This window comes from Hypanus sabinus, chromosome 15 (assembly GCF_030144855.1).
Source record: "Hypanus sabinus isolate sHypSab1 chromosome 15, sHypSab1.hap1, whole genome shotgun sequence".
In the NCBI taxonomy this organism is placed as follows: Eukaryota; Metazoa; Chordata; class Chondrichthyes; order Myliobatiformes; family Dasyatidae; genus Hypanus; species Hypanus sabinus.
The window spans coordinates 6,692,481-6,705,897 of NC_082720.1; the positions used below are offsets into that span (position 1 = coordinate 6,692,481).

Below are 13,417 nucleotides of genomic sequence, written 5' to 3' on the forward strand. Positions count from 1 at the left end.
AAAAGACATTAGCCTTCTTGTCTTCTCGCACTATCAATTGAGCCCCTGCTCTTTCCACACTCAGCCCATTTCTGGTGCATTCTAATTTTAATTCCAGTTTCAATAAGGCATCTCTGCCCAACAAATTAATCGGAGTTCCTTTAAATACTAGCACCGGTAAAACAATTCCTTTATTTCCCATTCTCAACTGCACTGGAGCCGTGCACTGTGTCAACTGTGTTTTTCCCCGAGAACCCTACCGTCTTAATAAACTTTCCTGGCATGGGAAGGTGAAGGGCATACTGTGGCTGTACACAAGTGTACGTGGCTCCAGTATCTATCATCATTGGTGTCAGTTGCCCTTCTAACATAACCTGAACAATGGGTTCCTCGTCTGCATCCCTTGTTATCATTGGGTAATGTCCCTTCCCACTCGTTCTCGGGACACCCCTAATACCTTGCATAGTGGTTCACAGGTCCGCTTGGGCCTGTGGGTGCTGGTCCTTGGCTAAACTTTAGTTCCCTTCTTATCGGTTCCTGCTGGTGTGTGACAGGTCATGGTGTAAACGAACAATCTCCTCTCATGTGACCTGGCTGATTACATCCCCAGCACAATCTCTGTACCTCTCTTTGCCCCTGTTTCCTCACTGTTCCCCTCTGCCCATAGCTCTTCTGTCCCCCTCCTTGGGACTTCTGTCTGGGCTGTTTGAATTTAGTCTGTTCCTGATAGGGCATTTGTGGGAATGCTCCTCCAAAGACGCTGATTATTGGCATGGGGTTTTCCGGCCCTTGTCTTACAGTATGATCGGTTCCTCCATATAGCGGTGCTTCATCCAGTTTGATGGCTGTACTCGGACCAGTGGTTGCTGGCAGCATCTTTTTGCTTTTCTCTTTTTCCTTCTTTCTGAGTTCTTCGAGCTGCATTTGTATTAACTTTCTTTGCACCTCTTCCTGCTGCTGAGCCAACCGTTTGTCTTTCCAGTATTTCTCAACCGCATGGACTACGTGGTCTCTAAATTCTTGTGGGGTCATTGACGTCAGCCCAACCACTTCCTCCAGTTTGGATTTTACTTGCGGAGGCATTGCATCCAAAATGCTATGTTGGAACAGTGTGGTGATAAATAAACTATTTTCCACCTCTTGCTCGGTCTCCAGTCTCCACCTTTTCAACTGGTTTTCTATATAGGCTGCTGGGTTTTCAGTGTCTCCCAGCGGATCCCCTTTTAAGGCTTTGGGGTCCACTTTGGGTGGATAAAGCTTTCTGAGGGCCTGCCATACCTTCTGCCTCACTCTGTCAAACCCGTCTCCATCAGTTCTCGGGTCGTTCGAGTTTACTATGCCAGCCATTTCCATTAGTTTGTTAAATTGGGAGGTTCCCATCAACCTTATCAATAGTGTCTTCAAATCTCCCATAGCCAATAATCATCCCGCCGTTTCTTCTTCAAAGGCTCTAATCCATTTCCCTGCTCCTTCATGTAGATTGAGTAAAGTGTTTTCAGCCCTTCTAGGTCCTGGGATCCCCAAGGGATGTACTGCACTTGTCCTGATCCTTTAACTAACAACGGCATCATTCTTCCTCCTTCCCACCTGCCCTGGCTCTCCTCCTCGCCTGACTCCCCATCTGTCTCGGTATGTCTTTACTGCCTCCCACACAAATTTCTCCAGGGTCCTCTTCTTCCCTCGGTGTCCCTGTGGAGTCCTTCCTTTATGTCCTGATTCAATACTTGGTTGGCCCCTGAAGTATTTTTTGCATCTCCTCTGGCAATCCCCTCTCAGTAACTTATCTAGCTCTCTCTCTACTTACGCAAGTCGCTTCCCTACCGCCTCCTTCTGCTCTTCTAGGCTTCTGCCTCGTACCTCTTCCCCACAAATTCTCGCATCCTCTCCCTCTCCACTTAACTCTTGCTCCTTCAATGAGTCACCTTCTCTTTTCTTCCTGTCCGTGTCTGTACACCTGTGGCAGGGACTCCTCATGATCCTTACTTGTGCTTGATTCCCTTCTGTCTGAGTTTCTCCAAGACTCTCATCTCCTATCTTTTTTCCACTTCCTCTTGAATGCCTCATCTCTTCCTGCCCTGATGAGCCACTTTCTTTTCTAGTCTGTTTATTTCTACGGTATAACCGATACTTCTCATACTCCTTTTCCTCTCTCAAGTATTTTGTCCGTTCAATCTCTTCTTTCATTTCTCTCTTTGCCTGTTCCACCTTTATCCTTTCTGCCTGTACCTCCTTCCATATCACTGCTTTTTCCTTCTCGTATTGTCTTTTTTCCTCCTCATTATCCCAAACTTGTACTTCTCCCTGCATGTTTACTGTTCCCGTCAGCAGGGGGCACTGCTTAGGGGTTCCTTCCTCATTATAGGGAAGGGGCTTTTTTGTTTCTTTCGCATCCGGGTACGGAGCTGAAGCCAGCTTCTCACTGTATCTTCCTCTCTCTCTCTCTAACAGGCTGTTTCTCCAGCACCTTAGTGTCTTCCTCGCTTGTAATCAATATTCTACCTGTCCTTCTCAGCCTTTCTCCCTCCGTTTTGAAGAGTTTTAGCACTTCCATTTCTCGTTCTCTTTTTTGCCCTCTTTTCTTAGATTTATCTTTTGGTTTGTAATTTTTAATTAGTGCCTCCATTTCTTCGCACAAGCTTACATCAAACGTTCCTTCTCTTGGCCATTTTGTGACCAGGTTTTTGGTTCTCTTTTCCCATTTTTCTGAAGTTTTTGTGATCTCATATTTATTTACCGGGATTTTTTTTGCTCAGAATCTCTACTGCCGTTCCTTTACCTGTCATGTTGTTCTCTCTTTTTAAGGTATTTCGGAGATTCACAGTTCGTTTACTGGATAATATTATTTACTCTAATTCTATGCCTAGTCTGTCGTCTATCTAGCAGCGCTTTAAACTATATATTGTACTGTCCTTGTTTCCTATTCTATTCTGCCCGTACAGACCTCTACTTAGAGGGGTATCCACAGAACTTTCTCTTTGCACCTCGTCTATTCAGACCCTTATCTCTTAAGGTGGTATGCACGAGGATTTTCTCTATTTTCCTTTCCCTGCCCATTCAGACCTTCGTTTCATACGAAGCGGTATCCACAGGGATTTTCTCTATTTTCCCTTTCCCTGCCCATTCAGACCTTCGTTTTATATGAAGCGGTATCCACAGGGACTTAACAACACCACGTGGAATTTTTCTTCACTTAACTTCTTATTAGCTTATTTGTACTTACCCTCACTGCAGTGTTCTTGATCAATCCTCTGAGCCTCCTGTTAACCCCCAATTCTGCCAGATTCTTTAGACCGGAGAGACCCTTCGGCAGTGGTTCCACACTTCTGAGACTCCAAGACCTCCCCAAAGCCAACAGAATTCTTAGTCCAAATTGTCGCAAAAAGCGCTTACCTTTTGTTTGGGTGCACCCTTAATTCTGTTAGCCTTGTGGGGGTCCCTAGAGGACTGGGAAGCGTCCCCAATCTGCCGTTTCCTTTCCGCGGGTCTCTTTCCGGTCCTGCTGCAGTTGCCAATTTTGTCATGGTTTCTTGTGCCCCACAAACGACCAGGAGATGCATAAGATTCTTCAAGAAGTATTAAACTTTAATTTGCAAATCAAAGCTGAGAGTGTCATTGAGCTAGTCGCTGATTGCCCACCGATCCTTGTACATAGCATTTTTTATAGCAATCTCTGGTTTAGTTGCATTAGCATATCCAATCGATCTACAGTTGTGTATCACAAGTACATCTGCCACTATTGTTTCTACCCATTGACTTAATCATGTTCTAATCTACATCTCTTAGCTACCTCTCATTAACACACCATTATAATCTACATCTCTTAGCTAGCCTCTCATTAACACCCCATTATCTTCTACATTCTTAAGATTTCATTCTCCTACTAAATTGGATACATGCATAGCAAATAGCAAGCTCAAAGCTGACTACAAAGTTCTAGTTACACAGCAAACAATGCAACTTTTATACTCCGATAACGTCAACGATTTAGATGAAGGCATTGAGAATAACATCAGCAAATTTGCTGATGATACTAAGCTGGGTGGCAGTGTGACATGTGATGAGGATGTTAGGAGAATTCAGGGTGACTTGGATAGGCTGGGTGAGTGGGCAGATGACGTTTAATGTGAATAAGTGTGAGGTTATCCACTTTGGGAGTAAGAACAGGAAGGCAGATTACTATCTGAACGGTGGGTGTAGAGTTAGGTAAGGGAGAAATACAAAGAGATCTAGGAGTCCTTGTTCATCAGTCACTGAAGGTGAATGAGCAAGTGCAGCAGGCAGTGAAGAAGGCTAATGGAATGTTGGGCTTTATTACAAAAGGAATTGAGTACAAGAGTAAGGAAATCCTCTTACATTTGTACAGATCCCTGGTGAGACCACACCTGGAATATTGTGTACAGTTTTGGTCTCAGGGTTAAGGAAAGACATGCTGGCTGTAGAAGAAGTGCAGCATAGATTCACAAGGTTAATTCCTGGGATGTCTGGACTGTCTTACGCAGAGAGGTTAGAGAGACTGGGCTTGTACATGCTGGAATTAAGGAGATTGAGAGGGGATCTGATTGCAACATATAAGATTATTAAGGGATTGGACAAGATAGAGGCAGGAAATATGTTCCAGATGCTGGGAGAGTCCAGTACCAGAGGGCATGGTTTGAGAATAGGGGGTAGGTCATTTAGGACAGAGTTAAGGAAAAACTTCTTCTCCTAGAGCGTTGTGGGGGTCTAGAATGCACTGCCTCGGAAGGTAGTGGAGGCCAATTCTCTGGATGCTTTCAAGAAGGAGCTAGATAGGTATCTTATGGATAGGGGAATCAAGGGATATGGGGACAAGGCAGGAACTGTTGTGGTTTCTCGTGCCCCACAAATGATTAGGAGACGCAGAGGATTCTTCAAGAAGGGTTAAACTTTAATTTGCAAATCAAAGCTGAGAGTGTCATTGTGCTAGTCCGGGGGTCGGCAACCTGCGGCTCCCGAGCCATTTGTGGCTCTTTCACCTCTGTGCTGCGGCTCCCTGTGGCTTTGGGAAATAATTGGTCAGTATTTAATTAAAATGTATTTTATGTTAGTTTGTTAGCTTTTGAAATGTAATTATGGTGATCTTGTACAACCTAAGTGTAGCGACACATTTCCTGCCACATCCGAAACGGCTCACAATTAGCCAGCATTCCAGCTAAGGGAGATAGCCTACGGGGGTTTGTGAGTACGCGTCTTTTGCAGCATCTGCGTCCATGGGGGCTGGGTTGAGGGAAGCTGAAAAGCAAGGCTGTTTAGTTCGAATAAAGCTATCTTTGACTGCAGTTTACTGACACCGCTACAACGTGTTTTTATCGCTGGCTGTCCAGACGGAAGGTGCTGAAACGCTTTGTCGCGTGTCTGGAAGAAGTGAAAACTTTCCTGGGCAGCAAAGGGCTCACCTTTCCTGAGCTGGAACAGCCAGAGTGGCTGGAAAAGCTACACTTCATGGTAGACATGACAGCGCACCTGAACACGCTGAACACAGCTCTTCAGGGGAAAGGACGTACAGCCCTGCACATGTTGGAGGATGTTTTGGCATTCGAGCGCAAGTTGACAGTGCTTGCCAGAGATTTACAGAAAGGCACTTTGTCTCACTTCCCCAATTTGAGAGAGTTCAAACAAGGTCACGACATGATAATTTCGGAGTATTTACATTCTGCAATCATCGCAATGCAAACATCGTTTGGGAAACGCTTCTGTGAGTTCAGAGAGGAAAAAAACACATTATCCTTCCCGGTCACTCCCTTAAGCATCGATCCTTCCCTACTGAATACGACTGCATTGGCAGGTGTGAGTCAACCTGATCTTGAGATGGAACTGGCCGACATAGCCGACAAAGACATATGGGTGTCCAAGTTTAGACGCTTGACAGCAGACCTTGAAGATGTTGCCCGTCAGAAGGCCGTTCTTGCTCAGAAACACAAATGGAGTGATATTGAAAACCTCACAGATGACAGCTTGCGATCCTGTGTAAAGATGAAGGTGACATCATACAGCCCTGATGTGCAGACGCTGTGCGCTGAGGTCCAGGAGCAGAAATCCCATTAACCAAGTATGATAAATATTTTAATTGCCTATTATTTTACTTATATTCATATTTTTTCATTGTTCAGTGAAATAGTCCTTTCATTTTTCAGGATGACAGCTGGCTGACGTTATTTTTGGTTTGCTGCTGGCGGAAAATTTAAGTTCGGCGTTTTTCATAAATACAAGAAGGACTCAAATAGACATTGAATATTTTACTTAAAAGTAACTTTCAACCCAACGTCTTTTTTTCGGAGTTCAAAATGTTTTTGTTGCATGCAGAAATGTAATTTCGTTTTCTCTGCAGGAGTTCATCAATTTCATAAATGCAACACATTATAGTTTGTTTATACATAGCATAAAGGCAAAAAAAACGTTGTATGCAGTGTTATTTCATTTTAAATGTCAAACGGGTTTTGCGGCTCCCAGTGTTTTCTTTTCTGTGGGAAACGGGTCCAAGTGGCTCTTTCAGTGGTAAAGGTTGCTGACCCCTGTGCTAGTCACTGATTGCCCACCGATCCTTGCATGTTTTATAGCAATCTCCTGGTTTAGTTGCATTGGCATATGCAATCGGTCAATAGTTGCATACCACACGTACATCCGCCACTATTGTTTCTACCCGTTGACTCAATCATGTTCTAATCTACATCTCTTAGCTACCTCTTATTAACACAACATTGTCTTCTACATTCTTAGGATTTCATTCTCCTACTAAATTGGGTACATGCATAGCAAATAGCAAACTCAGATTTTCTAACCTCCATCTCTTAGCTACCTTTCATTAACACACCATTGTCTTCTACATTCTTAATATTTCATTCTCCTACTAATAGCAAGTTGCAACTTTTATACTCCAATAGAACCGGATATTGATAGTGGATGATCAGCCATGATCTCAAAATGGCGGTGCAGGCTCAAAGTGCCGAATGGTCTACTTCTGCACCTAGTGTCTATTCTCTTCAAATATTCAAGGAGCCATGATGGTTTCATTGCATCATTTGAAAAGACTTTTTCACACAACAGACACATCGGTTGCTTGGTTCTGGTATAAATCCATATTTCAGATTCTCCACACTATACTGTCCAACCTCGAGCTCTGCGATCAATAAATGGGAAAGTTATGATGTCATCATCATAGCTCAGGTCTAAACTGACTCTGCCTGAAGGTATATATAGTCAGGTATTGATATCTCAGTTGGGACATGGGCTAGAGAAATGTGGTAAAACCATTCAAAAGGGGAGATTCTGAACTTCAGCCATTGAACACCATAGCCTAATTCAGAGGAATTGCATTACTGCATGACTAGAGTATGAGAATCATAATAGCAAATACTGTACTGCTGTAGTGAATGGCAATAATGCATGGAAAATAACACAATATCTTCAGTCCAGATTTCTAATAATATGCTAAGTACATAAGTGTCACATTGCTTTTCAACAAGTAGAACATGCTTTGAGCGAAGTCTAAGAGAAAAGTGGGTTAGCAAGATCTGAGATAATTACGTGATCATTGTAATCAATTGTGAGGCACTGATCAAATAATTATAAGAAGTAATTCATTTTCTAAATTAGTCTAATTCGTCAGCTTCCCCCTGCCTTTATTGTCCCTTAGATACACTGACCTCCCCCCCCCAGTTGGGGAACCACTGAAGTAGCAAGTAGCATTAGGAAAAGGAAGGAGTATTTTCTGGATCCAAATTTCTAATCTAACACCCAGGTTAAGATTTTTACTGCTATGCTGCAGTATTTCATTTTATTTCTATAAGAGCAGTCTGTTCTACTTTTAGCATGTTTAGTTTTGAGCTAAACATGTTTGGCTATGTTGTTCAACTTAGAAATGTTGTGTCAGCCAATCAGGATTGTGGAATTGGGAGAAAATTCTAGAGAACGCTGGGCAGAGAGATTTTTGTGACAGACACTGGTGTGGGTCAAGGGCTTTTTGGCAGGAGCTGGGAGAAGACAGGAGAATAGGTGGCTGAGGATGCTGTCCCTGTTACACAATGTGCAGATGAATGGCTTCAAGTAAGAAGGACGAATACTCCCGTGGGGGAGCCCATTTGTTCGAGGTGATCCTGAGTGACATTTGGAAGGTAGTGTGAGCTTCCATGCAGACCGTGGGTCCAGCGCGTGAGTTCAAGGCAACTTCAAGATGAGCTCCAACTTGTATGCATATTTGGACTGAGTTAACTGTAATGGGCCCTTTTTATTTCCTTTTTCCTACTAACTGATAAAGCTGACATATGTAAATACAGTTCCTTTTTAATTGTATGCAGTGTACAATCTGTTATTTTTTGCCAACGGCTAATTGCAAGGGGACAATATTTACACAGTATTCACACAGATTGGGGTTTGGGTGGTTGCAACAACCCAACTTCTCAGTTTTGGTGGGACTGAAGTCATACTGACCCTAGACATACAGAGTCTGAGAAAGGTGGTTTTCTCACTGCTGTCAGCGAGGGGCTAACAAGCTGCATATCAAGAGACACCAGGAATAAGACATTTCAGTAATTCAGAAGTTTTAGTGAAGTTTTCCTGCAATAGATCAATTAAAATGTTGCCAGATGCAATACTTGCACTGAGTGGGTAGCCCAGTTCCCCTTCATTTTTAGATTGATTCTCAAGCCCATTTGAAATCAGTCAGTTTAAAATTTTAGAAATGGTTACAGCATGAAAGGAGGCCAATTGGCTCATCAGGTCCATATCAGCTCAATGCAAAGGCAGCCCCCCCCCCCCCTTTTCCATGTAGAGTAACTCCAGTATTTCTGTCATCTCTGAAATCATTGGCGTAACTCATGTCTGACTAAACCTTTGTTCTATCAGGCTGGCTACAAGAGCTGGAAGTCATTCTCTGACTGGAGTCAATAAGAAAGTTCATCATAACTTCCTAGCTCTAGTAACTATTCCCTCTCATTATAAGTCCTAACTCTGGATCTCACTGAATTGAATTAAATTGACTTTATTACTTACATCCTTCATATACTTGAGGAGTAAAGATTTTTACATTCCATCTCCGTCTAAATGTGCAATGTGCAATTTGTAGTCATTTGTAATAAATAGTATGCACAACAGGACAGTCAATATAGCATAGAAATACAATTGTATCAGCATGAATTAATCAGTCTAATGGATTGGTAGAAGAAGCTGGGCCGGAGCCTGTCGGTTCTGGCTTTTACGCTGCGGTGCCATTTCCCAGATGGTAGCAGCTGGAACAGTTTGTGGTTTGGGTGACTCAGGTCCCCAATGATCCTTCAGGCCCTTTTTACACCCTTGTCTGTGTAAATGTCCTGCATAGTGGGAAGTTAACATCTACAGATGCGCTGAGCTGTCTGCAACACACTCTGTAGGGTCCTGTGATTAAGGGAGGTACAGTTCCCATACCAGGCAGTGATGCAGCCAGTCAGGATGCTCTCAATTGTGCCCCTGTAGAAATTCCTTAGGATTTAGGGGCCCATACCTAACTTCCTCAACTGAGGTTAAAGAGGTGCTATTGTGCCTTTTTTACTACACAGCCAGTATGTACAGACCACATGAGATCATCGGCGATGTTCATGTTGAGGAACTTAAAGCTGTTCTCCCTCTCAACCCCAGATCCATTGATACCAGACCTTGTGTTACCTTGGGCAATGTGAGAGGGAGGGGATGGTTTTCAGGGTTCTGATGATTCTATCGTTAATTCTATGGAGTTTCTTGTTTAGTGGATGTCTGTGAAGAGTAATTTCAGGTTGTATACCATATACATTCTCATATTAAATTGAACTGTTTGAACCCAATATTTCATCCAGTGGGCAAACGTTTGATCTAGGTACAAGCTGCTTTTATATATGGTAAATGCCCTGCAGAAATTGCAATACTAAGGTATTTTTGTCTTGCAGATAACATTGATGATCCAACGGGTAATTTTCGTAGTGGGCCACTGACTGGTTGGAAAGTCTTCCTGCTGCTGCTTTGTGCATTACTTGGGATCATTGTGTGTGCAGTGGTGGGTGCTGTGGTCTTCCAGAAGCGTCAAGAGCGCAACAAACGATTCTACTGAATGACAAGCTCTGCAGCAGGCCTTTAAAATGTGAAGTGTTCCTTTTCTACACTGTGGTTTCTATCACACAAGGTGTTTATATCCAGAATGGAGAAGACAAATCAAAACTATTTTCATATGTTTCTATCATAGATATGGGACTTGTAATATTAACAAGTAGAGAAAACAATGAATGGATATCACGTAGCTCTCTCCCTCTGTCACTTTCTGATGGGGACCGTGCTTCCTTTTTTAACAGACATGGTTGTTAAGAGTACAAATGATTTTGGTTTGTTTAAACTGTTCCTGAAATGTTGGGCTTGTTTGACCTGATTCCTTTATCTACCGAACCTACCCTTTTATCAGATGCGCAGTCATCAGGGTGACAGAGTTTGCTTAAGTGGTTCCATTCTTAATTGGGGCTGAATGTTCTGATCCTGTTCTGTTGCTTACTCCAGATTAGCCTCTGTCCTGTTCATTGTTGCTCAGAGTCTGCCTCTGGCTTTACCACCATTTGAATTTGATTCTGGTTTACACTCTGGCTGTGACCTACTGCTCTTGCTCTCAAAGGCACACCTGAGTGTGGAAGCAGGTATGGATTGGGAATTTCAGAAGTTCCTTTTTGGTTGTGGAAATTTGTTTAGAGTTTTAACAGTATTGGAAACAGATTGAGTTTTGGCATGTTCCTCCTAATTTTCCCAAATGGGGTTCAGTAAACATTCAACTATTCTGTTTAAAAACTGTGCTGTGTCACCCACTCATCTGCTTCACGTTAACACTAGCTTCAAATCGAGACACAGAACATTTTTTGCAAAATCTTTTTTAATCCTAGAGCCTTAAAACTTTATCTTCATCCTTCTTTTCTCTTACAGTGATTTACAGCTTTAAATCCCAACTTTGTTATCAACTGGCTACTGCCTCCTGATTTAATTTTTTTAACATCACAGTAGGATCTTTTATTATTGAGCTTCAGTGAAAGGAGCAAACTCTAGTTTCATCCTGCCATGTTAGAAGGATTAACAAAGTAATTCTATTTTAATTGAGTTATACAAGCTGCTGCATTTGTCAGAAGTTATATTGGGATTGATCAGCTTTTAATGAACTGATGTGTTTTCTTGCACTCTTCTGTGGGCCAGGGTAAACTTTTAAACCTGATGGCTCCTTAATAATCAGTTCAGTTGGGCAGTGCATAGGAAGTTTTCTTAAAGTCTGAAGATGTTCAGCTTTGGGAAAAGGCAACAACACAAGTTGTATTCATGTGTGATTGTAGTTACAGTAACGTAAATTGGAATGTAAGGAGCAACTTTGTGTGATGGGTACTGATAGAAATAAACTGCTAATTCCCAATTGCCTTTGGCTGGAGACTTTGTTCTTCCCTTTAATAGCTAATGTTTCAGCATTCAAAGCTACTTCTTTGAACTCTAAGCTAAGGAAAATTACTGTTTTATTCTGGTCAAATTCAAAATATTTGTCTGGTGGATTCACAGTGATCTCTGAAATAATTGGTGGGTTCCTCCTAATCCTTGTGTATTTTTAATGTTGGTTGTACTGAGAAGGCTTTTGTGCAGTGCTGTCAGGTATGGAGTTAAGAATTATGATTAAAAACAGGGTGTTAATTGTTGGTATTCATTCTCCTAAAACCAAACAATTTGCATGCTATTTACCACCTAGCAGCCAAAGCCAGAAAGTTGTCCAGATTCTGTAACATATTGGCTTTAGACTCAGGAGCCAAGCACTGCAATCATCGCAATGTTTAACTTTTCTGGTATTTAAAGTGGAGGGAATTGAGTTTGAGAAGCAGAGCAATATGGAGAAATAGCTCAGAGGAGGAGTGGAGGCCTGCATAGATCAACCATGATCACATTGAATGGTGGAGCAGGCTTGATGGGCCAGATGGCCTACTAATGTTTACTTCTGTACCCCCAGATAATTTGGTTCTCTCCACATGATATTGAGGAATATTGAGAACATCTGTTAGAGTTACAGCATTCTTCTGCTGTAAGACTATTGCTTGTATAATAATCCCTTTTACAAAGTGCTAGAAGCCTCACACTGATTATGCTACACAGATGCAAGTGTGAGCACATGCCATTCATAAAATGGGGAATGACATGGTGATATACAGGGACTGAGATACAGGGAAACCTGACAATTCTGTTGTATGTAACTTGCATTTGAAATTCTTGCTCTTTAAGCAAAAGTACTAATGTAGTTTTAATGCCAGAAAAAAAGACCTGGCATGGAGTAATTACCAAGCCCAGAATTGTTCATGCATTGTCATTACAGAGGTAATGCAGTAAAAACACATGACCAACTTGCTATTTAATAGCTAAGTGAAAAGAAAAGATGTTAAATAATACACAAGTTTGCCTGAGATATATATTGACAAACAGATGACTACAGCAACAAATAGAATTGACATGAATTTATAATGGAAAACCGTATTTGACAAACTTAGCACTTCCTTGGGATGCAGCAGGAAAGAATGTTTATGAAACCAGCTGCTCTGATTCATAAGGATTTTATAAGGGCAGAAGGGACATTTTATAAGATCCCATATTACATTTTGACTCAAATGGTGTTTCCTGTTAACAAGTTGGACTGGTAAAAGAAATGTGAGGTATCTTCGTTGGAGAGAAAGAAACGTTCTGTTTCAGGTTGATCAGATTTCCAGCATCTGAGTATCAGAATCACATTTATTATGATGTTGTGGTGAACTATATATACCTGTCTGGACACGCCCCCCCGACTGCTCCTGTGGCTCCTCCCACAGAACCCAGTATAAAGGCGATTGGAGCCACAGACCCTTCCTCAGTCTCCAGGATGTTGTGTGATGGTCACTTGCTGCTTGTGCTTTCTTCCAGCCAATAAAAGCCTACCTTGACCCACGTCTCAGAGTTATTGATGGTGCATCAATTTAATGGGCTGGAAGTTTTAAAACATGGAAAGCATTTTACATCTGGAAAAATTGGACATTGATCCTCAAGACTCAGAAGCAGCTCTTGCCTTTGAACTCTGGCTTGCATGCTTCCAATCATACTTGGAACAGATTCCCGTGACTGAGCCCGCTATTATGCACAGAATCCTCCTTTCGAGGGTCAGCCCGAAAGCTTACTCCCTTATCAGGGACCTGCCGACCTACCAAGGGGCACTGGACGCCTGCAAAAGACAGTACCTGCGGCCGATGAACACCGTCTACGCAAGACATCGCTTAGCGACGCGGTGGCAGCAAACCGGCGAGTCGAGCGGGGAGTTTCTCCGAGCCCTACAGACACTCGTGCGGGACTGCGACTGCAAGTGACTGACAGTGGAACAGCATGCGGAGCTTCTGTTACGAGACACCTTCGTTACGGGGATCAGGTCAGTGTACGTGTGCCAGCGGCTGCT

The 13,417-nt window shown here is 42.6% G+C and overlaps 2 protein-coding genes across 2 annotated transcripts in view; both read left to right on the top strand.

Annotated features, from left to right (window-relative positions):
- lman2 (lectin, mannose-binding 2) overlaps positions 1-11,377 on the top strand; it is a 67,597-nt gene extending 56,220 nt beyond the window's left edge. Inside the window, exon 8 of the mRNA XM_059989969.1 lies at positions 9,891-11,377. Coding sequence (XP_059845952.1) covers positions 9,891-10,051 — 161 coding nt within the window. The 3' untranslated portion in view covers positions 10,052-11,377. The remainder of the gene's footprint in view (positions 1-9,890) is intronic.
- Positions 4,640-6,072, top strand: LOC132405287 (general transcription factor II-I repeat domain-containing protein 2-like). The gene is made up of 2 exons (XM_059989970.1): positions 4,640-5,012; positions 5,322-6,072. Exon 2 carries the CDS (start codon positions 5,440-5,442, stop codon positions 6,040-6,042), a length of 603 nt encoding a protein of 200 aa, XP_059845953.1. The 5' UTR covers positions 4,640-5,012; positions 5,322-5,439; the 3' UTR covers positions 6,043-6,072.
- Positions 11,378-13,417: the final 2,040 nt, after the last annotated feature.

Bases quoted from the DNA above. Each gene is read 5' to 3' on its own strand.
- LOC132405287 (XM_059989970.1), top strand. From the start codon at position 5,440: ATGGTAGACATGACAGCGCACCTGAACACGCTGAACACAGCTCTTCAG.